The following is a 24862-nucleotide window of genomic DNA, read 5'->3' on the forward strand; positions in this document are numbered from 1 at the left end:
ATCTCCTCTGAGATCCTCCGATCACTCTGTTGTATCAGTTAAGATAAAAAAGAAATATGATAAGTCTACAGATGTACCTCTCCACCGTACTGTATACCGATACTCTATCGCTGACTGGGATAGCTTCTGTACATTCATAACTGATCTACCTCTCCATTCCATGTTTAAAAAGGATGTGTCCTCTATATTATCAGACCTGACCGAATGGTTACTTGTTGGCATAGACCAATTCATACCATCCAAAAAATTCCAACAAAAACCTAACAGCCAGCCAGGGTTCTCGCCTGAATGTGCTGCTGCTATTGTACATAGAAATCACTTTTTTCATAACTACCAATGTAATAGATGTACTGAGACTAAAGCTGCTTTCAGGACCGCCAGCAACCACTGTAAAAGAGTAATAAAAAAAATATGCTCAATCGGTTAAATCCAAAGTAGCGGAGCAGCGGCTTGGTTCCCACCAGTTCTGGCAAATAGCAAATATGATCCTGAACAGAAACGTGCATTCTATCCCAACCATTATCAATGGTCCAGAGGTCATCTCGTCAACATCAGACAAGGCCAAACTATTTGCCAAGATGTTTGCAGCAAATTCTACCCTATTTGACGAAGGCCATCAACTCCACGTATTTCTTCCTACAACACACAACACGCTAGGTAACATACACATATCTGTGCATGGGGTCGCCAAGTTAATCAAGAACCTTGATTCCAGTAAAGCAACTGGCCCTGACGGTATTCCAATTATAGTATTAAAAACGCTACAACCAGAACTTGCCCCCATACTTACAAAACTGTTTAAGCGTTGCCTTAAGGAGAAGTGCTTTCCAACACCCTGGAAAACCTCATCAGTATGCCCTGTATTTAAGAATTCAGGTGATAAGTCATCTCCCTCTCAATACAGACCAATAAGTCTCCTGAGTCTCATGAGTAAGTTGCTGGAATCCATATTAAATAGAGAAGTAGTCAACCACCTCAGCAGAAATAACCTTCTAAGTGACACGCAATATGGCTTTCATTCTGCTAGATCTACAGCTGATGTGCTAACAGTTATATCACATAGAATTAGCGAATCTCTCGACAAAGGCTTCATTTCTAGGGCAATTGCTCCTGACATATCAAAGGCCTTCGATAAGGTATGGCATAAAATGTTTCCTCTATCATTAAATCATTTCTCTCTGATAGGCTCATAAGAGTAGTGGTTGATGGGCAGAAATCAGAGGCCCACAGTATTAATGCTGGAGTCCCTCAGGGGTCCATCCTGGGCCCAACTCTCTTCTTGATCTACATCAATGATCTCCCAAAACATATACTAAAATCATTCGTTGACATCTATGCTGATGACACGACCATCTATGGCAACACATCAAAGGCCATAAATGGCAACGTTCTCTCTGATTCTCTCTCCTCTGATCTTGAGCGCGTGGTTCAGTGGGGGAAAAGGTGGCTGGTTATCTTTAATGTATCTAAGACCAAGCTCCTATCATTGCATCATAAATGCTCTGATCCCTATCTGGCATCGATTGAAATGAATGGCTCTCGTCTAGGGGAGGCCCATGTTTTGATAAGCTTCTGGGTTTGACCTTTACTCCTGATCTGAAATGGAACACATACATCAAGTCTGTGGCCAAGGTCACTGGGAAAATGGTGGGATACTTCTACCGCTCCAGAAGATATCTCACTAATGATGCAATTCTCTATCTGTATAAAAGCCAAGTACGTCCAAGGATGGAGTACTGCTGCCACATCTGGGCAGGAGCTGCCAAAAACAGTCTATCCTGCCTTGACAGAGTACAAAATAGACTTCGTGGCTTGGTGGGGGATGACCTTTTCTCTTCCCTGCAACCTCTCTCCCACAGAAGAGACGTTGCGAGCCTGTCTCTGTTTTATCATTATTTCCATGGCAAGTGCTCGTCTGAGCTCCATTCTCTGGTCCCCCTCGCCAATCTTTCACGAAAAACACCCGACTAGCTGAAACCACTGTCAATAATTTTCCCCACTCTTTATCCGTGTTTAAATCAAAACGTAGATTCCATAAACAAAGATTCTTTCTTAGAACTGCATGGCTGTGGAACTCTCTGCCGCTTACCTGTTTCCCCCCCCCCGAATTCAACTTGGACGTCTTCAAGTCCAACACAAAAAATTCCTGATGAACTGCCCCCTTAAGTAATGACACCTATCAAATCCCCAATACTAACTATTACTACGATACTATCCCACTGATTAGTGTACACACAATAACCCTTATCCCCGAGTGGCTCCTGGGCCTTGATAAGTGGTGACCCCCATGTAAAAAAAAACAAAAAAGTATTATTATGTACATCTATATCAAAAACACTTGTAAACGTTTTTTTTTTTTTAATTTTTAAATTTTTTATTTCCATACTTTGTGGACCAGGCGCATATACAAACCCCACAATTTTAATGAATCATCATTATGCCAGATCAAACATACCCAATCCTGTGTCTCGATACATCCTCTATCATTATATGTGATCAGTTTTCTATAATAGTCAACCATATAGGAGCCTATTCGTGACCAGACACACACAGAGACGTTCAGCTTTATCTTATAGATATATAGTTTCTAAGTGTTAGTCAAATATTAATGAACGACGAGTCAACTTTTAGGTTATGTTCTAGTTTTTCAATTTAATTTCTTAGATATGAGCATCAAGTTTGTATTTCCTTTACACAAATCGTGCTAGGTTTATTCACAAAATATTTTTAAGAATATTTTCTTTGTTTTTATTTCGTCTGCTTGAAACCCAATTACCCATAATTTCTTAAGCTATTTTAAAATTTAACTTGAAGAAATTAATTAAAATCAGAGAAACTCTTTATGTTCTATTAATTAAGAGAATTCATGTCTGTGAAAATATTGGAAGCAAAATGGAACCTTTTTTTAGGTCAAATCTTAGATTTAGGAATGATACCATTGTTTGTAAAATTTGTATTTGAGTCGAAATCTTTAAATATGAAAACGTGTGAAAAGAAAAATAAATAGATAAATAAAGGAAATTGTTTTACACAAATTCTAAACTGTATAATAGTTAAGAGTGATGCATGTATATAAATCTACAATTCATTCATTGTGGCACTGCTTTACAGGAATTAGTATATCTAATTGCCTTTAATAAACCAAAGTTAAATTTCATTTAGTATCTCTATATAAAATATATATGTTCATGATTATGCAGAAAGAAAATGAAAAAATAACTGAAGAAAATTTTTCTAACCCTTTTTTAAAAATTCCTTTCAAGCAAAATGAGTAGCGTTGCCACACTTGTGAGTTGCCATTTCCTGCCTCAACAGAGTATAGAGTCGACTTCAAAATCTAATGTCTTCTCTTCCCTGCAACCTTTTTCTCACAGAACAGAGGTTGCTAGTTTTTCTCTACTCAATCGTTAATTTCGTGGTAGGTGTTTAACTGAGCTCAAAAGTATAGTTCCTTTTCTCTCCTGTAAAACATTAACAACAAAAACTCGTCCAGCTATAACCACTGTAATTTCCCTTTCCTATTCTGGGTACCTAAAACTAAACAGAACTTCAAGAAGCAAATTTTCTTTTATAGAACTACAGTTCTGTAAAACAAAATAGCACAGAGCTTCTTCCTGGCTAACTACAACATGGTTGTTTTCAAGTCCAATGTTAACAAATTCTTGTTGAGTCATCCTCTTAAATAATCAAATTCTGTCTCTTTAAAAACCAAGAGGTTTCTAGTTGCATGTATATCCTGGACAATGATAGTTTTTTTTCCAGTTCTTACAGGGAGGTGGCAATATCCTCCTACATACAGTGCCTGGTATTCCCAAATTTGTACTGACCAGGCTCAGCATTGTTTAACTTTTGTGATCTAACAAGAACCATTGTGTTAAAGTGATTATACAATATATATGCTTTCAGTATTGATAAATGGTAACTTATTAATAAAAAAATAAAATGAAGAGTAAAAAAATGGACATTTGGTTTATTTTTAACTCTAATTATTTTGTCCTCATATTCCCTGAATGATATTTCTGACAAAGGAGGAAAAATTGCTGTTGTCTGAGTTAGAATCTATCCACTTACACTTATCGTTGGCTACTTTTTGACTTTGAAGTAGTATTTTTTTAGCTCTTTACATCAAATGGTTTCATGCATTGTCTGAAGCGATTTCCATTAAATAAATTAAAAAATAAAAATAGATAAATTATTAGAATCTGAGTGATTTTATATCATTGTAAGATCCTTTAATAGGGGATTAACTTAATTTAAACCGTTCTATACCCTTAACTTTAGTTGGGCAAACATAACAATCCGTGTTACTGATTTCATTGAAGTCTTTAGTAGTCCTTAAGACAACAGAACTACCTTCACTGAATTCTTGCACATCCGATTTTGTGTGTTTGAAACCATAAGTATCATACAGCAATTCGAAAAACTTCGGAAAATTTTGTTCATTAAAGAGCACCCAACAAAATTATGACCTTTCTAAGTTTTCTTTTGTTTTTCAAATGCATACATAGGTTTCATGATGAAAAATCATACAAGAATGATACGATGCAATGTGAGTGTTAAAGACAAGTTTAGATCTAATGACCTCAGAGGAAAATCGAATCAGGAGGGTATAGGGAGATATGTTTGGAATAGCAAACTTTGTTGGTATGATCATGTTAAAAAAAGGATGAAAGTTCTTGAGTTAGTAGATGTAGAATAGTTGAGGTAGTAGAGTTAGTTCACAAGGGAAGTGAAAAGAAAACATGGAAGAAAGTGACATGAATGAAATTAAAATGAAAGGGAGTTAACTTAACCTGGCCAGAGATAATTTATTCACAAGTCAATTTCTAAAAATCCTCCAATACACGCCAACATGCAGACGTTAAGCTGATGATGATGGTGCCGATGATGATGACTTACCAAAGAATAAAGTCTACTTGCTGAGGGGGCCTGACCGCTTGAAACGATTAAGGGTTCTAAATGTTTCTCATGATTATGAACCTGTCCTAGAACGGTTATTTCAGCTCGTTTGATTATGCTGCTATGTTCACTTACTGAATCTTTGTATATATAACTCAATATGTATGTATATGTTCTCTGGAAAAAAATATAAAACATTTATGGCAAGAACTCGTCTTTTGTACCAAAACTTTTCTTTCTTTCTCAGTGTACCTCACATCAGGCAGAATTTCTATAAACATGGCTTCTTTGTAAGAGATTCCTGTCTGTAGAATACATTGCCATGGAACTGCTTCCTTGAAGATTAAACTTTTACATCTTACCAATGTCACCAAACTTCGTTAGTCATCTTCAAAGCTAATGTCAACAGATTCATGTCATGAACTGTCATCACAAGTATTCAAACTTGATCCTGACAATCATTCATCTAATTAAATCTTATTATCGAATAGCATCTGGCCTAGATAATTGGTGAACATTTTAGTAAAATAAATAAATACACCTTGGTCTTTATTATAGAGTGGAGAACACTAATTTCTTTATCTAGAATATTGAACACTTTGGGTTAACTTCTATCACTTCTCAGGCAATATCAAGTTAACAAAAGAGAAAAGTTCTTGCTCTCGGACAATGCTGTTTAAACACACCTGCTCTACTTAGGATGTCGAGCACTTTGAGATTACACTATACCACTTAATGAACTGTAATCTTACATTCTTTTGAGAGTTAGTATTCTGGTTGGATGAAAAAGTAATTTTACAAAAGAATAAAATTTTTAGTAATAAAAGCACTAAACTGTTTAAATGTTCAGATTTATGTTTTATTTTCTATCTGCTTCCATTTGTTCCTTTAAGAAAAGGTTTTGTTGTATTTTTCTGTGCCTTTTAAACCTTTCTTTCAAATGGCACTTTTAGCAAAGTAGGCAATGTCAGACGCGTTTGAAGGCCAACGAGGTGAACAACTGCCACCCAACACCAAGATGATTCATACGAAAATAAAAAAGGCAACAAGGAAGAGAGCGCGACTTGTGCATATATGCGTGTGTGTGATGCCACCAAGCACTACCAAAACTAGGGTAGCCCAAAAAGAAAAAAAGAAAACACTGTGTGAACTGGGTCAGCAGGCCAAACTAAAGATTGCAGTACCCCTGCTACCATTACTGACACCCAAACCTGCCCTTTTCTCTCTGTTTCAGCCAAACACCTTTATCAAGTGGTTATTTTTTTCTTTTTCTTTATGATAACACAGTCAGTGTTGTCTGCGCCTGGGTAGCCTTGTGTTGACGGTGCAAGCGTAGGTGGTTTTCTAACAGGAAATCCAGAAACACGTTTTCAACAAATTATTTTCTAAAATGTAAAATAAAAAAAATAAAAAAAAAGTTGTGGGTTGAAAGAACTGGGAGGTGGGGGTAGTAACCTTCGTTTATCCGCCCATACCTTTGACTTTTATTTCTTTTTAAATCAGAATTGCGTTTACTAAAGAAGAAAATTGCTTTTACATCTTACCAATGTCACCAGACTTCCTTTTGAAAGAAAATTTGGAACGATTCTAACATTGCAAACAAGTTTTTCACTTAAATAACATAACTTTTGCAAATTAATTAATAAAAGAAAAATTGATTAGATTCTAGACCTATCACACTAACAGAAACACTGGTGCTATCAGGAGAGGATCAAAGTGTAGTGTTTGTTCTGTCCTCTGTAAGAAGAGAAATCCTTCTCTACTAGAGCGATTTAATATAATATCATAGTTCCTTAACCTTTTGGCTAGGAGTAAAGTGTAGTATCCGTTTTGATGCGACATTTCATCTTTCTCTCCTCGGTCAGTAAAGATGACATCCTACAAGATAATTTTAATTTTTGTTCCAACCCAGAGTGACCCTTTTTAGAAAGCTGGATTTTCCCTATATTAAAACCCGACTGTTGTGATCAACTTTGTTCTCATATGGAGGCAAGTAAATAGATACATATAATGTATAACAAGATCAATACTAATCTTGCTCATCGGTTATATTTGTTTTTATAAAGAGGTTAAATAATTATCAATACTAAAACTATTTTATTTAAGATGAATTTTATCTTGTTTAAGACGACTATTGTCTTTTTTAAAGTATTTTGGAAACTTCATCAATTATTAACTAGTAATGGGATGATTCCAGTATTTTTCTGATTTGAATACAATTAATGATATCAATTTTAATGACACAGCATAAAAAGTAATATACAGACCCACCAACCTAAAGACTTCATTAAATACGTCAATTTAAGTTAGTTTATATAGAAATTGTTTGATATTTGGAGCTTCTCTTGCTGCAAATTTTTCCTAAAAAAGAGCAACACTGATTCATGGGGTTACCAAAGTTATGTTTTAAAAAAAAAATCAACTTAATTTGTTCACATCAGGTTTTTTTCTTTTTTGTCTAATATTGTGCTGAACCAAAATCTATAAATAAAAAACGAATAAGTACATTTTTTTTACAATAAGTTACATATAAAAACAATGCACATTATTAAACTTGTAGATAAACCAATTTTATTTTCGTGTGAAGGATTTTATGAATTTATAGCGATCTTACAAGGGTCTTTCCATAGAATATTGTCAAAGAATAATTCTACCCCAGAGAATTTGACCTACCCAATATTTTTTTTCCATATGAACTTTTATGGTTTTAATTGGATATATGACACTAAATAAATTACTTAATAACAAACAATTCATTAATATTTTGGGCCATTTTATGGAAAATATTTTTTTTATTCTAAAGAAGATAACATTTCTTTGTGAATTGATTCAATAAATCATTTTAAAGAGTAGGAAAAACAAGATTAAATTTATATATATTTGTTTGAAAAGAAGTTTTAAAAAATTCACACAAAAAAAATTTAATTTTTCCCCACTTTTTGGCCATCTCTTGTAAAATTAAAGTATTTCTTATATTTCAATTTTAATTTAATTATCAATGATATATGGCAGAACTTTATTTTGACAAAAATGGTTTATCTTTCTTTTTTTTACATAGGAATTACCACTTATCAAGGCCCAGAGACAACTCGGAGCTAAAAATGTTTTATCTAATTTTTAAACATTTTTGGAACCATATAAATCAACTATATTTTTTAAAAGGATACCTAATGTATTTATGAAAAGTTTCATCATTTTTTTACACAAATTATTTCGATTTTATTATTAGATTTTAGTTTTACTGGTAGTTTTAAAACAATAAATATTTATTAGTACCACCAATGGAAAATTAAGTTTAAAAAATAAAAACGAATCGTTTTCGGAATCAGAAATGAAGTACAAAATTTTCCAATTCTGATACCCCAAAAGTTCTGATAATCTGAAAAAAACATGCTATGAGACAATAAGTAGAAATTATGTTTCTAAATTTTGAGATGAGGATTGGTTATTTATATTATTTGGATTCTTTGCCCTACTGTTCTCATCTTAACTGTCATTTGCACAACATTGCGATCGATGAAATCTCCAACCTTCTCCCAGTGTATTTTGTTGAACTTGAGAATCTTTCTGTTAAACTTGGAAATCTTTCTGTCGAATTTGGGAATCTGCACGAAATTTTGAATGGCTCCCTTTATCTAATCCATGGGGATAGTATGCTCTCATATCGTCAGTATTTTATCCACTATGAATCCTTGCACAAGGACCTGTGGCATAATAGATAAAGTACTTGGTAAAATTCAGTTGTAAGTTACATTCTTCTGGAGGCTGAAGGTTTAATCCTTAGTTCAGGCGATGCTCAACAATACAATTGCAAATGACTTAGGACTTTTACCCAGTCATGGCTGATGGAATGAAGGTATTCTACCCCGTGGATTAAATAAAGATTCCTGAGTTTTACAGAAAGATTCTCGAGGTTCGATATGACACATTTGAAGAAGGTCATAGATTACATCAACCGAAACTTTGTAAAAATAAAACTCAAAATGAGAACACTAGTCCAAAGAATACAGATAAAATGATTAAGAAGAAACTCATCAAACCACCATTGATGAGAATGCGTTCAATGGAAATGTAAATTAACTTCATACAAGATTCACATATATTTTTGATGTTAAAAATAAATTAGCTCATAACATTGTGATAAAAATCCATGGCAAACGGACCACAGTAAAACCCAAAGAAAAATAATTGGCAATGTTGTCTTATTTCTATAACAGTTAATAGTTCTGACATTAAGATTAAATGTCACAGATGTGAAAATGGTAGAAATAATAACAAAATGTGTGCACACAAGCCTGTAAAAAGAGGAAATATATATGTTTTTTAATTTAAAAGATCAAAATTAATTCTAGGATGACAAATTTTAATTTGAGATTTCTTGTTTAAAGTGTAAATCGTATCAAAATAAGAGAACAGAGAAAATATTATAAGATTGTATTAATTTCAGAAGAAAATATAAAGATATTTAATGTATATGCTTGTTAAGAAAGAGGAAAAAAGAGGAAATGTGTCTGTCCTATTCTTAATGTAACAAAATATATGTTCTTGTTTCATGACTTATTTTCTCATTGTTTAGGGGGTTTTGTATTTTTTAGGTGTGTTCTTGTTTGTTTTGCTATTTGTTAAAATACAGCTATTAAGAAAGAAAAAAGAATAAGACCTATCCCTTTATATAAAAACTAGCAAAATTACTTGACATGGAATGGTTGTAGGATTTACATATTTTAAAACAAAATAACAAAAATCATTCGCCTTGAAAGGAAATGTGCATGAGTTATACACGAGTATGTAAGAATGGGGATTCTTAAAAAGCAGTTTCATACTGGTCACAGAATATTGTTACATTTATTCGCTAGTGATCCTATCGCTGCTTTTATTCAAACATATTGCATATCATCTTGGTTTCATTTTCTCATACTTAAATACTTTTCAAACAGACAATATACACAGGCGGCAAAAACAAAGTCCGCACTTGTAATTTTTTCAAAAACTGCAAATTTAAGCTAAATTTAATATAACTGTTTTGGTGTGGGGCATTATCAGTACCAATGGTCCAGGGCCTATAATTCGCTTGCAAGGTCAAATTAATTCGACCAAGTACATTAATATGTTGACTGAGCATTTTTTACCCTACTTTGGTCGGAATTGGGATGGTAATCCCATCTTCATGCAGGATAATACTCCCATTCACACAGTTGGCAATGTAAAGAGGTTCCTGTAAGAGCATGATATTCCGTGTTTGGATTGGCCTGCACAATCGCCAGACCTCAATTCTATCGAAAACGTATGACATTACATCAAGCAACAGCTACGCAATGATAACATTTCAAATTTGGAAGAACTTTTGACAAAAATTTAAAAAAAGTGGGATGCCCTTTCCCTGGAGTATTGCTACTGTCTAATTCAAGGAATTCCCCAAAAGTTGGAGGCTGTCAAATTGCAGAAGGGCTATGCTACTAAATATTAACTAGTTCATTGTGTTCCTGTTGTATTTGTGTTGCATTAATGTCCTAAAGTTACATTTAACTAACAATTTTCCATTGTGCGGACTTTCTTTTTGCCTCCTCAATTTGAAGTTATTTTTTTAAATTGATGTGAACACGAGAATATTTCAATTAAATGTCAAATATAAGCATGGAAAACTATAGAAGAATAAAAGGCCAATCAAATGAGGTTTGTTTAAACAGTTACATTAAATTTAGCTTAAATTTGCAGTTTTTGACAAAAATACAAACGCGGACTTTCTTTTTGGCGCCTGTGTATCTCTCTCTCCCTCTTCATATATGTGTGTGTGTGTATGTATGTATGTATAATCTCCTATGTTATAGTAAGTAACGAATGTTTATATAGTATGTAGAAAATTCCTGATCAAATCTTTTCACCATTTTATGCGATTAGAAAAACAAATATCAAGAAATTTTGGAGTGGAAGAATCATTCATTTCATGCAATGTCAGGAGAAATCCTTTGCCATAAATTTTCCTGATAAGTGCTTCACCGATTTGTGACATAAATTTTTAACTTCAATGTAAACAGTTAACAAGTTTTTTTTTGTGTTGCCAAGTGAAATGATAATTTTTTTGTTATGTATGTGCTTCAACACAGAAAAATACATGTGTCTACAAGATATTCAAGAAAAATTCTACACATTTTAGAAAGGAAATAAAAATGCCATATTTCAGCCAATAATGGATGTATTCTCAAAATTTATAGCGCGTTTCTTAGAAGACCTTTACTAAATATATGTCATTTAAAGAAATTTCATCCTGGCAATCACTTTGTCTTTGATTTACAGGTAGTATGGGTTGTCTTTTTGAACTGTGCCTCACACGTTATAATTCATGAGATTGCAATCAGGTGAGTTGGGTGGCCAACACTTGTTGGAACTGGTGAAGTCATGAAAGTTCTCAGACACTCTAGATTATTTCCAAAGGTGGATTAAGTCCGGTTGTCACATGTACTTCCTGCAGTCACGGTTTCTACCCAGTATTCGACAACAGTGGAATATAGTGGCTATAGTGGAATAGCCAAAAGGAAAAGGTTTAAAAAGATTGTTAGTTGGATGATGAGCAATACTGTGGAAGGAATTGAGTCTGAGCTGCTTTTAAAAGATGTCATTATAAGTCTCTTTACTTCTTTATTATTATCATATAGGAATATCATTATTCTTTATTATTCTTATATAGAAACAAAGAGGCTTATTATTTTTTCATCTGTTTCATTTGCAAACTAATTCACATGCATATTTGCCATGTGTACAGAAATACATACATGAATGAGATGGTAACACTGAAGAAAGAATCACTCTTTCTTGCTCATAGAGATATTAAGAAATATTAGCAAGTGGTTGAATCAACGTAGAGAGTGAGAGAAATATATAGATGCCCTTATTAATATCATACTTATTCCCATTGAAGGCTCTTTTGTCAGAATTCTTTGCAGAGGATAGTAATATGGCAAACGAACATATACTACACTACTCTTAAAGGAAGTAATTCCTTGGCGGATGATCTCATGATAACAGAACAGATACTACACTATTCCTCCAAAGGAAAAAATAAAGTTTAGGAGTATTGTATAATGACAACAGAACAGTGCATTACCCTTCGATCCCTCCCCACAAAAATGATAATCCCCGAGAGGACAACATCATGACCACAAAAGTTATCTTGCACCCTCTCTAAACAAAAAGGAGGAGGTAAAGCCCGAGAAGATGGTATCATGACAGAAAAGATAGCACATGAGTCTGGAAGGGCTGTTCCAAAGTAAAGCCACAGACTTTTTTAACTAAAAAAGTTGAGGAGCTCCAAAGACAGGAATAGTACCATTAAAATGAGTGACCCTTTGTGCATCAAAATTAAATTTTCTACATAGTCACCACAATTCTTAACGCACTTTCACCAGGAATTCAATGACACATCGTTGCTTCTGATGCACACCCATGACAGGGGTTGCTTTCTTAGAGTCTCATACCACCAATATCTGCAGCAAAGAGATGAAAGTTTCAGTAATCAGAACAATGAATTTTGCAATCCTCTCTGATCTATTTGGGCGGAATAAACAATAGGAGGCATCACTTTTGGAACGTCCCTCATAATATAGTACAGAAAACTGAATTGAGTATTAACAGATGGTAATAATATATTTTCAGTTTCAGATATGGAAGTATAGTTTTAGTTTCAGACAAACAGATAACAAATCTCCATTTGTAATTGATGTATGGTTTCAATGCAACAATGAAGTATTAGTGTGAAAATATGGAGTGTGCATAATTGGCCTTATGGATATCATCACAGATTAAGGAATTGGATAGGCTAAGATCTATTGCAGTGGTTTATACACTAATACTGTTAGGGAAAGTATGCACCTGTATACCCAGCTATTGTGTTCAATTTATCGTATACAATGTATCTTTTACAATAAGTGTGGTAATATTTGATATGGATGTATTAAAATAGTGTAAAAAATTACTTTTTCACATATGGTTAGATGATATAGAATAACGGACAATTTTAAGGTGAAGATCTGCTGGACTATTGTAAAATCTGTGACTTTGTACAGTTTCCAGAAGTGTTTATGTACAATATGAAAGGTGTAGTGAAGATTCGCGATTTTGGAAATCAGACTGTTCTGCTGAATGTCTGGAATTATATTGCTAAACTACATTGCAATGAGGATATCTGCACATTCTATGGCATTGCACCGATTGACTGCAAGTTGAGAGAATAGCGATTCAGTTTGAACACATATTAAGAACCAACAACAACACTGTTGCAATACTTGTTTCTGCATTAGAAGTCATTGAGAAGCGACTGAGAAAAAGGCTGATCATGAGATAAGCAGAAACTTTGCACAGATGCGATCTCTGCAAAATCAGCCTTCATCTAGATCAAACCTGTAATCGTGTCACATGGAGACAAAAATGCATCATTGTGAACTCCACTGTAGCTTGAGATTTACACATGTTAAGTGTTGAGACGTTATGTTAAATAAAGATGGCATTGAAGAAGCAGTGCAGTCCTGATACTGAGTGTGAAGTAATTGCCAGTAACAAGATGGCAGCAAAGAATCAAATGCGGTTAATGACGTAGACAACGGCGAACTGATTGAATCCAAAATTCGACAATTTTTATAGTAACTTTGGAAGCTGGTTGGTTATTATAACTTGTGGTTATAAAAACGATCGTCGAAATCATTGGTGTCATACCCCCCCCCTCTGTTAGGAGTAAAAAACATTTAACAAGGCATAAGAAAAAGGTGAAGAAAAATTGAAAATTCCACTAGAAGTTAAAATGAGTCTCCAGGCACATGCACTAAATATGTTGATAATATCTTTTTCTGTTTTCTAAACCTTTAAAGAGAGTTATCATGTTATGGATAGCTGTTTCCACTCCTGGAAAATGGATTTGGAAAAGACTTATGTGTTACAATATATGCATACTGAAAAAGAAAAAAAACTCCTGAAAGAACTGTTAGCCTCCAAATAACTGTGTGCTGTCATTATTAATAACTTTTACAATCATTGTCATTAAAAAGGTGAAGACGGCTGTAATAAAATGAACAACGAAAAATAAAAGAGAGAATAAAAAATTGCTATGTATCATCAAGACAATAGAACTTCAGCTGTTTATGCAATAAGCCACCGTCCATGCTGGAAACAGGAATTGTTCAACCATAGTGGTTCATAATTATTGTAATTTAGTAATGGTTTTTGCTTTGATGAGCTCCTAGGTCTGCAAGATTTACATTAAATATGTTGCTTGGGTCACCATAAACATAGTTGGATCATTCTACTGCTTCAGTAGTTACCTGACTCCTGACACAATCTTATACCTGTATAAGAATCAGATACGTCCTAAGATGGAGTACTGATGCAATATTTATTTTTTATTTTTTTTTTTGCGGGGAAGGGGAGGTTGGTAGTTAGATCACTCTTTCTTGCCTTGACAGAATGCAAAATCGGCTTCAAAACCTAATAAAGAATAATTTCTTCAATTTCCTACATTCGTATGGAAAATATGTTGCTTATCTTCCTCTATTCTATCATTATTTTCATTACAGATGCTCAACTGTTCTCTTGTTCCTCCTAGTAAAATCGTCATGGCAACTAGCTACCACTATTGCAAAGAAATTTCTTTTCTTCTACTATGTATCTAAAACCAAACAGAGCTTCCATGTATGGAGCTTCTTTTAAGGAGCTTTTCATCTGTGAAACACACAATGCCATTAAAATGTTCTCTCATGACTAGAACATAATCATAAGCATAAACTTTTATTCAAGCCGTTAAAAATTATTTTATAAAATAAACAGTAGGTTCTCTACAGTGTAATGTAGCCTACAATGTACTGTAGATTATTGGTTGCTCTGGAAAGGCATGTGAAGCTTTTTTTCAGTGCACCACAATGGATCCCCAACTAGAGCAGGCAATCAATCGATTTGATTGAAAAATGGGCGATTTCACCAATTTTGATGACAATAAAAATATGGAGTGTGAAACATACGTTGATCATCATTCAATCCCAGGCAACGTTGGGTCTGCCTACTAGTGTATGTGTATATATATATATATATATATATATATATATATATATATATATATATATATATATATAACCTATTTTTCTTTATTATTTTTTAAAAATATTTTCAGGAATATCTGCCTTAATACAAAAATGCTAGTTTATTTTGATATCTTTAACCCACACACACACATTTTTTTTGCTGATAAGGAAACTTTGTTTAAACATAAAAAAATCTTTTTATCAAATTACTGTTCAAGACATATTGTCTATTTCAATAAAACATCGTTTCCGGAACGATCAGCTCTAGGATATATATACCTAGTGAGCTTTATATATCTTCATTACAACGAGCATTGTTTTTTCTTTTAATAGTATTAGTACATTTACTAATACATTAAAATAAACTCTGCTCTTTAGACTCTAGGTCTAATTTCCTCCAAATTAATATATATACCTCCCATATATATATATATATATATATATATATATATATATAATTTATATTCAGTAAAGAGTATTATGCATTTTATATAAAGAGAGCTAAATAATGTTGAATACAAGATGAAATAATGAAATGATGATGTGGCTTCCGTTGATGAGAATTAAGAGAAGAATTGGTTTGTAGATGAGAAGAGGAAGGTGTTGAGTGTGAATTCTTGAGCATCCTTTAAGTTGGAATCTTATATGAAGTAGAAAAATGACAGAAGAAATATAAGGGCCACTTGAAGATGAGAGATATTCAACAAGTGATTGCTACAATGTGAACACAAGAGAAATCTAGATTTCTTTGTCATGATGGAAAATCAGAAATTTATATCAGGTGAAATCATTTATGATGATCATAGAACAAGTCACGTAGCATTTTCAAAATTAAATTAAATTATTAATCATTTTCATTACAGAACAAAGCAGTTATCTTGAATTGAACTAAAATGCCAGGTTGATACGTTCTATGAGTTATATATAAAATTAGACATGTTCATACATTGTTATGTACAGGAATCCTTTCTAACCTCAACTTCTTAAGCGATCATCCTGAATTTTTGAAACACAGATTCTAGACATAGAAGGTCCAAATGTGTGCTATATTTTGTTTACTTTAGGTTCATGTAAAGTAGGTAAAAACATAGATGATATAAAATTTCAGAAGCCTTTAATTTTAAAGAAATTTTAATGATAGTTATTAGAGATCAATTAATAAATGCGCCCTTAATTTCAGTTTCATTGGAGTAGTTTTATGGGCTTTTAGGGGGGGGGGTATAATATGAGCACAACCTTAGATTTAAAAATTCAAATATTTCAGATTTGAATTGATCTTTATCATTAGTTGTTGGAAATCAAACAAGATTTCTTGAAATTAAATTTCATCATAAGACACTTTAGGCTTAAAACTTAAACTTGAAGAATCTGTGGCATAGTGGATAAAGTACTTGGTAAATGCAATTGCAAGTTACACTATTCTGAAGATTGGAAGTTCAATCTTCAGTCTAGGCTACACTGAAAATACAATTGTGAATTACTTAAGACTTCTACCCAGTCATGGATGACGGAATGAGAGCACACAAATTTGTGCAAATTCGAACTCCCATGCAAATTCCAGAGTTTGATAAAAAGATCCCCGAGTTCAACAAGATACACCTGAAAAATGTCAGGGGTTACATCGACCGAAAGGACATATGAATAACACCCAAAACGAGAACAGAAATCCGAACTATCCAAATATATATAGCTTTGTTTATCAGGATTGCAACAATTTGGCCACTTCTGTTAGTTTTTCAACAGCCCTATATAATGCTGGGACTATTAAAATCCTCCATTATGAGAAAGGATTCTGATAGTTGTATTTAGTTGTCTAGTTTTGCTTCTCTAATAATTTTACTGTGTGTTAGATACAGTGAACATGTGGTAATTGTTTAATGTAAAGAGTTGCTAATATTGTAATCACTTGCATTTCCGTTTTAAAATTGATTTCATTATGTGAGATGTTGTTTTTAATAATAATTGATGAGCCACCGGTGACTGTTAGCCAGCTCATTTGTGTGGTTCAACATGCAGTAGTTTTTTTTTATTGTTTTTATTGGTTGGGTTATTTTCCTTCCAGTATGTTTCCTGTAAACAAATTAAAATGTAGGGTTAAGGCCTGCAATAAGATATTAAAGTTCACAAAGGTTAACTTTTATATTTCTTGTACGATTAGGTGAGTTACAGCTAGAATACAGTATCTGCTATGATGCTGCACTTTATCTTTTATGTCCTTGATCCGTGAAGAATTAATCTTTCTTAACTGATATTACGTAGGGTGTTATTATTGATGTATCAAATCTGAGACTATGTTTTGTTGTTCATGTTAGTATTAGAAAGTCTTAGAGTGACAGAGACAGTCTTAGGAGTGTTCATGTGTTGAGTGTTCATATGTCTTAGGAGTATTCATGTTGTAAGAGATAGCATACTGGAGGCATAAACAGGTATATATAAAGAGAGGGAGATTTCTGTATATATATATATATATATATATATATATATATATAATAGACAGTGTACATGTTACTACGAGAGAACCAATTCAATGAGAGGAGATTTATGAATATCTTGATAGATAGACTGAGAGATAGTGCGTTTGACATTTACGTTTTGACAGTTGTGCATATAATATAAACACGTTACCTTTCTCGTTGTAATGATGAACACAGAAGATGCAGATACACAAAGATGATGATGTTCTTTTATTTCATGACCGGTCATGATTTCGCTTGAGGAATTCAAAGTTTCTTTACATGGCTATTTCTAAAAACCCTCACACTTCTAGAGGGTGTCTTGATTCTAACGGAGAATCGGTCTGAACCTCTTTGCTTCTCTCCAACTCTTCTCCCACACTGCATCTAAAAACTCTACCCATATTGAGAACTCGTCACGTCATCGCATGATTAAACATGTGCTCATAAAGCACGTTGAATGACATGCATCACGTTGCCAAACTTGACATGACCCCGAGTTTAGTAACCTATTTTTCAAATAACATTTTTACAAAATATGTTTACAATTTCAATTGACGATTAAATTCCTTAACAGAAACAAATTTCATTATTACATTCCTTTTTCCATACACAGATATGTAAGCTAAACAATTGCAATTCCTTATATCAATAACATTCTGTATTTATTTTAACTAATGATTGGAATTTTCAATTCCAAATCTAGCTTCGCAAGTTCGAATCCTTGACTATCCTATTTCATATTTACATTTAACTAATTTCTTATTTTTTTTACTTACATGAAAAGGGGGCAGCCCTTTTATCATGTAACACTGAGGCAATTTTAATATTTTTTCTCAATCTAGACTGACTCTTTTGAACAGTTAGATTTTTCCACTCTGCCCTTGTGGAGAAGTTAGTAAATAATTACTTACTGATTTATCAGATTAGACCTCTCCAACTGTTTGCCTAGCACAAGTAAGAGCCGGAGGAGAAGGAGGAGCAGCAGCAGCAACAACAACAATAATAATAATAAAGAGTTTTGATTTATTAGGAGAAACCTGTATTTCAACGCAGCCAGTTATATATTGTGTTAAGCAAAGCCAAATAATTTGTAAACCAAGATAAATGTACAAAATATTTTGTAATTAAGATGTTTTAATTAATAATACTTTCCTATCCCTGTAAAAACGTAATTATCAGTCAATATCATAGTCAATCATATATTTAATAATAATGAGAAATATTGACCCAGCAGATCACAGGTGATATTAATATTTTTACAAAACTCACCTAAGTGTTGTATTGTCAATTACAATTTGATCCTTCCTGTAAAAAGAAAAAAAATTAATATTTTTATTTTTCAGTAAAACAGATTCAAAGTTATTTATTATTAGCTTTTTAGATGACACGCAATACATGTTCAAATATCTTTTAGTTCTGAGATTAGGTTATGTTTGAAAAAATAAATCCATTTTTCATTTTTTTAATTAATGATAAATTACAATTAATTGAACAAGTCACCCACCTTTCACTTAACTATGTATTTCTCTCACACTCTCTCATTGTGTGTTGATTCAACCACTCTATTATAGTTTTTAATATCTGTGAGCATTTAGATAAAGGATGATTCAAATTTCAGCTCATTTAAATAGTGTTTCCATACAAACCGTAAACACATGTGGAAATTAGATAACAAAAGAACCAAACTCTTCACTTCTATACGATCCATAATGTTATAGAAATAAAAAAAATACTTATAATTTTTATTATTTCGATTATTTGAACTGTTCTCATCTTGAATTTTATTTTAACCCATAGTGAAAGTACTTAGTAAAATTCAGTCGTACACTCTTCTTGAGGTTGAAGGTTCAATCCTCAGTGAGGGCGGCACTAAAAATACAACTGCAAATTCCTTAGGACTTCTACTCAAAAGAGTATGCTACTTCCATGGATTAAATAAAGGGTTCCGTTCTAAATTTTGTGCAGATTCCAGAATTCAGCAGAACGATTCTCTAGTTCGACAAGATACACCTGAAAAAGGTTGTGGATTATATCAACCTAAATATTGTGAAAATAACACTGCAGTTGATAAATATTGTGAAAATAACACTGCAGTTGATAAATATTGTGAAAATAACACTGCAGTTGATAAATATTGTGAAAATAACACTGCAGTTGATAAATATTGTGAAAATAACACTGCAGTTAATAAATATTGTGAAAATAACACTGCAGTTGATAAATATTGTGAAAATAACACTGCAGTTGATAAATATTGTGAAAATAACACTGCAGTTGATAAATATTGTGAACATAACACTGCAGTTGATAAATATTGTAAAAATAACACTGCAGTTGATAAATATTGTGAAAATAACACTGCAGTTGATAAATATTGTGAAAATAACACTGCAGTTGATAAATATTGTGAAAATAACACTGCAGATATAGTAGTTCAAATAATCTAAGTAATACAAATTATCAGTCCTCATCAAACATTATTATTTTTAATTATGCAAGTAAATATTTTGAATAGACACCTAACAGTCTATGAATGTTCAAACGAAATCAGAGGGAAAACATTGGTTGTGATTCAACTGGTCATGGGTAGTCTAATAAGTACATGAAAATAATTTAATTAAAACCTATTTCATTTCATTTAATTCACTATGTAATTTCGATTCGACTACTAGTAGTTTATGAAATATGTTTCTTTACTTGATAGTTTCCGTTTCTATATATACAAGTGAAACATGGAGTATATTGGCAGAGAATGAAAGGAATTCTTAATGTTTTTGGAATGGGGTAACTGCAAGATAGACCAAGAAACGCAGATATAAAACAGAGATTTAAAATTAACAGATTTATCAATAACGTTATGCAAAGAGATTAACATGATTTCGACATATTTCCATGCTACCTGACTCCGGCCATGTAAACAAATCATATCAAGAAGATTTAATTCAAGAAGATCAAGAGGACAGCCATCAAAGAAATGGGCTGACTAGATAAAGGTTGAAACTGACATGCTGCTCCTGACAGCTGAAAGACTACCCAAAGACGATAAGTGGCAGAATTTGTTTTCAAGCATATGGCAAAGCTCTCTGAGGTATGCAAATAATTCAAGTTTCTTTACTCATAAAAGGCATCACCTTCTCATTATATTAAAAAGGAGTAGAATGAAAAGTAAAAAATATTTTTGGTAACAACTTCCATAAACATGACTTTTTACATTTTGCATATGTCAGTTGACAATGCCAAATAAACAAATGCGAACAATAAAAAAAAAAATGAATCTATTAATTCCTCAAAGAAAAGCATTTAAAGAGAGTAGAAAGTGGAGGTCGGTTTTACTTTAACTCTCACTTCCTTTATTTTGTCCTTTACTCCTCACATTCCATGAGCGATGTTTCTGAAAAAGGAGGAAGAATTATTGTTTTCTCAGTCCGAATCTATTCATCTAACATTTATCGTTGGCTAGTTTTTTACTTGAAGTGGGTTTTTTTTAAGCTCCTTATATTAATTGACTTCATACCTTGTCTGGAACAATTTCCATAAAAAAAAATAAAAAAACTTAATTAAACACTTGTGTCGATGAACCAAGATGAGTAAATTCTAATGCGATTAATTCATTTGGAATTTGGAATTCCAATATCACAGTTCTTTTTTTTTTTTTTTTTTTAATTATTTTAACATACATGTACATAACCGGCACATGCACACTGAATCGAACCTTTAAAACCTCACTCTTTATGAATACTTGAAAACGTCACCATAAAACATCACCATAAAAGAAAGAAAAAAATATCTGGATTTTCCTGAAGAAAGCTCTTTTATGGGTCGAAAATTCGATTTTAATTTTAATAAATAGATATATTTATATAAAAAAAATGCAGCACTTATCTGGTCTGTTAACTGTTTAATTTTGAATTCCAATATGACAATACCTTTTTAGACGGTAGATTTTCTATTATTTTGATTTATCATTTTCATAATTTGATTATTCATTTCTTTTTCTTTATAGTTTGTCTTTAGAATTTATGTGATACAGAATTTCATTATTATATACATTTCTTTATTTTATTTGTTACTAGCTTGCTTCATCCACTCACTACCACTCCGTAATTTGATTATTATTTCACTACTTGAAAGCATTGAAACGAAACTATTTGATAAGAAAAAGAGAACAGAACTAATCTTTACTCATGAAAATGTTATTTGTATATGTGAAAATTTTTTCCTTTCTTTTTTACTATTATCAATTATTTTAAAATTAAGTTTCCCTTAGTAATTGTCTGTATTTTTGAGATGAGGTGTTTTCATTGATTGAGATTGTCGGACTGACTTACAACCAAGATGAGGAAGTCAGTCCGACAATCTCAATCAATAAGTTTCCCTTCTTTGCTCATAAAATTAAAGTTGCTTAAATGATCATTCATAGTTCAAAGCGATCTCTATAAACGACATTCACTTCTATTATATAGATTAACCTAAATTAATGTGTTTTTTTATATTTAACACACCTATATTATCATCAAAATGGCTAACTGTTATTTAAATCAATAACATAATCTTTCGAAATAGTTTATATATGGTAAAATGTACCATCTAAAAGGCTAACTGTTATTTAATCCTTTGAAATAGTAAAAGAGGAACAACCCAAACAAAGCAATCTATATGCTTAATTTGCATAATTCCTTTTAAATGGTTTATAAAAAAAATAATAGTCTGTGTTATTCATTTGTAATTTTATTATCGAATTTGTCGATATTCGCAGTAATTAAAATGATTTAATGAAAAAAAGGATAAATTACTAAAACCTTTTCTTATCTAAAAACGTATCTTTAATAAAAAATTTTGATGTTTTATGGAAGCTTTTAATTTTCTCTCTAACTCTCCTCAGCAGTAGACGTTGCTTACAGGTGCTTAAAAAAAAAAAGAAAGAAAAAAAAACTAAACAGTTTAAAAATTAATAGTTTTTATTTGAATTACTTCCCTTGAAAATTAATGAATGTGCAATTTTAATAGTACGTTAATTAATTTTCAAGGGAACTAATCCAAATGAAAATTATTAATTTTCAAAATTGCAATAAATTTATCTTAAATATACGTAATGTAAAATGAATAATTAGAGCTAGATTAATAGCTGCAGGATGGCAAGAAGATATTTGCTTGTATGTAATAAATCCAGATTATATGAATCATAAACTTCTATGTTGTTTTGGGAGTGCTGATTCAGAACCTGGCCCATGGTTGCATCAGCACCTTCCAGCTTCCAGTAAGCTGTCAGAAAAAATAATCTAGAAAAAGCTAATGCAATCAGCAGATGATGTTTTCATTAACAGGGAAGAAATAACTTATCTGATACTATTTTTGAAAAATAAATTGCTTTATTGAAACAAATGAAAGTTCCATGATCAGAATTTCTTTCAAAGAACGCCTGATTAGTGGAAACAATACTACTGGACTGCTTCCCTGCTGATTACAACATAGTCGTCTTCAAATCTAATATCAACAACTTTTTTGTCAAGCTGTTTTCTTAAGTAATTAAATTCTGTCATTTCATTTTCAATCCTTTAATAGTGTTATTCATTATCCATCTGACAATCTCACTAATACTTATCCTTGAGTGGCTTTTGGCCTTACTAAATAGTAACTGATCAATATATTAAAAGTATATATTTGAAGATATCTATGTGAGTGGTCCTCGATTGTATTGATTTCTTAAGTTATTTTATTGTATTTCATTTTACAACAGAATCTGTCACCAATTTCTAACCAATGTGTTATTGCCTTGTCACAAGAGGACCAAATAATAGCTTAATTATCTTCTTTGTCCTCAGGGGTATCAGGTATTTGATAATGTATGTGTATCAAACACTCTAACATGCCTTTTATAAGAAAATTAAGCATATTTATATCCTTTTAAGCATTTTATTGTCGCTTTTTATTCAGTTTTGTTTTTTACATTTCTTCTCAGAATTCAACACTGCAAACGTTATTTTTATTTTTTTTCAAATCATACCTGCCCAACAGAGAGCTCTAATACTTGACATGTGTCACTGATATCTTACTTTATGTGCATAGGTCAGAGGGTGAGAGAGGTAGAGCTAGCTTTGAGGAAAAATGAATAAAACAAATTTGGGGCTGCGAATATTACATTACCTTTCCACTGACAAACCATTGAAGATCCAGCGATTTAAATCAGAGATACTAACGTCTTTAAGATTGTGTATACTTTCCTGAGGAATTTTGTCCTCATCTTTGGAAATTTGAAAGAAAAAAGCCCCCCCCCCCCTCAAGAAATAACAGATAAACAAACAAAACGACCTCTTTTTGATGTTTTATGAAGGCTTTTAATTTTCTCTCTCAGCAGTAGACCTTGCTTACAGGTGCTTTAAAAAAACAACAAAAAACTAAACAGTAAATTGGGTATTCAATGCTGAGACTAACAGGAAATATGACTAAGATAGAAAAATGTGACTCCATCATTATCATCAGCAACATTATTATTATTATTATTATTATTATTATTATTATTATTATTATTATCATTTATGCCAGCTAAAATGCTGGGAAAGTACGGCTTTTAGACTAGGATTCTAGTCTAGAGCTGTTGAGATTTTAAGGAACATCATTAGTATCCTGAATTTTATTATATCCAGTATCCACAACGTGTTTTCTAACAAATCTGGTGCAATTGTAATTCTAGCTAATAGTTTTGGAGCCTATAAGTGTTTATAATAGTAATAACTATTATTAATACTAGAAAAATTATACTTGCTGTGGTTGTATATTTTTGCTAGTATATATAACCAATGAGCATATATAATACACTATTCTTCCCGCAAGAGGAAGTAATACCTAGGAAGATGGTATCACAACAATAGATACTGCACTTCCCCTTACTAAAAAAAAAAAGAAAAAAAAAACCAGTAACCTCCAGGAGTATGGTATAAAGACCACAGAATGGATACTACACTTCACCCCTTGCCAAAAAAAAGTATCATATGGAATGAACATAGAGTACATTGCTACCACCCCTCCCGACAATAGATATTATACAACACCCTCTTACCAAAAAACACAGTAGATAATGCCTGGGAAGAATGGTATCATGACAACAAAGCATACTACACTACCCACCCCCCTGTATTAAGCATTGAAAGATAGTATATTAGTTTGAAATAGCATAGTAAAATTAATTATGCATTAAAAGATAGTAATAGTATAGTTTAGGCTTCAAACATACAGATACCTAATCTCCATTATTAATAGATTATTAGTTGTGATGGCCATGTTTTAACAAGCTTGGCATCCCAACAGTTCTCCATGCTAAATTTAGTATAATGTTGTCCAATATCTTTTAAGACCATAAGTATTTATTATTAGAAATAGTAGCAATAGTAGTATAGTTCTGTCTCCTTCTCTGACACATTGACATGCCAGAGGTGCTTCGTACAAATT

At 32.3% G+C, this 24862-nt stretch overlaps 1 protein-coding gene across 6 annotated transcripts in view; it reads right to left on the bottom strand.

Moving 5' to 3' along the window:
* Positions 1 to 24862, bottom strand: part of LOC145296850 (mutS protein homolog 5-like) — a 1881756-nt gene that overhangs the window by 408433 nt on the left and 1448461 nt on the right. For 5 of the 6 annotated variants that reach the window (XM_080142982.1, XM_080142983.1, XM_080142985.1 and 2 more), the window contains one exon: positions 18686 to 18721. The exons of the other annotated variant lie outside the window; for it this stretch is intronic. In XM_080142982.1, the coding sequence (XP_079999108.1) occupies positions 18686 to 18721 (36 nt within the window). The remainder of the gene's footprint in view (positions 1 to 18685; positions 18722 to 24862) is intronic. 6 annotated transcript variants of the gene reach the window in all.

The sequence above is a fragment of the Euprymna scolopes genome, chromosome 17 (assembly GCF_053919585.1).
Source record: "Euprymna scolopes isolate OS-2025 chromosome 17, ASM5391958v1, whole genome shotgun sequence".
Taxonomy (NCBI): domain Eukaryota; kingdom Metazoa; phylum Mollusca; class Cephalopoda; order Sepiida; family Sepiolidae; genus Euprymna; species Euprymna scolopes.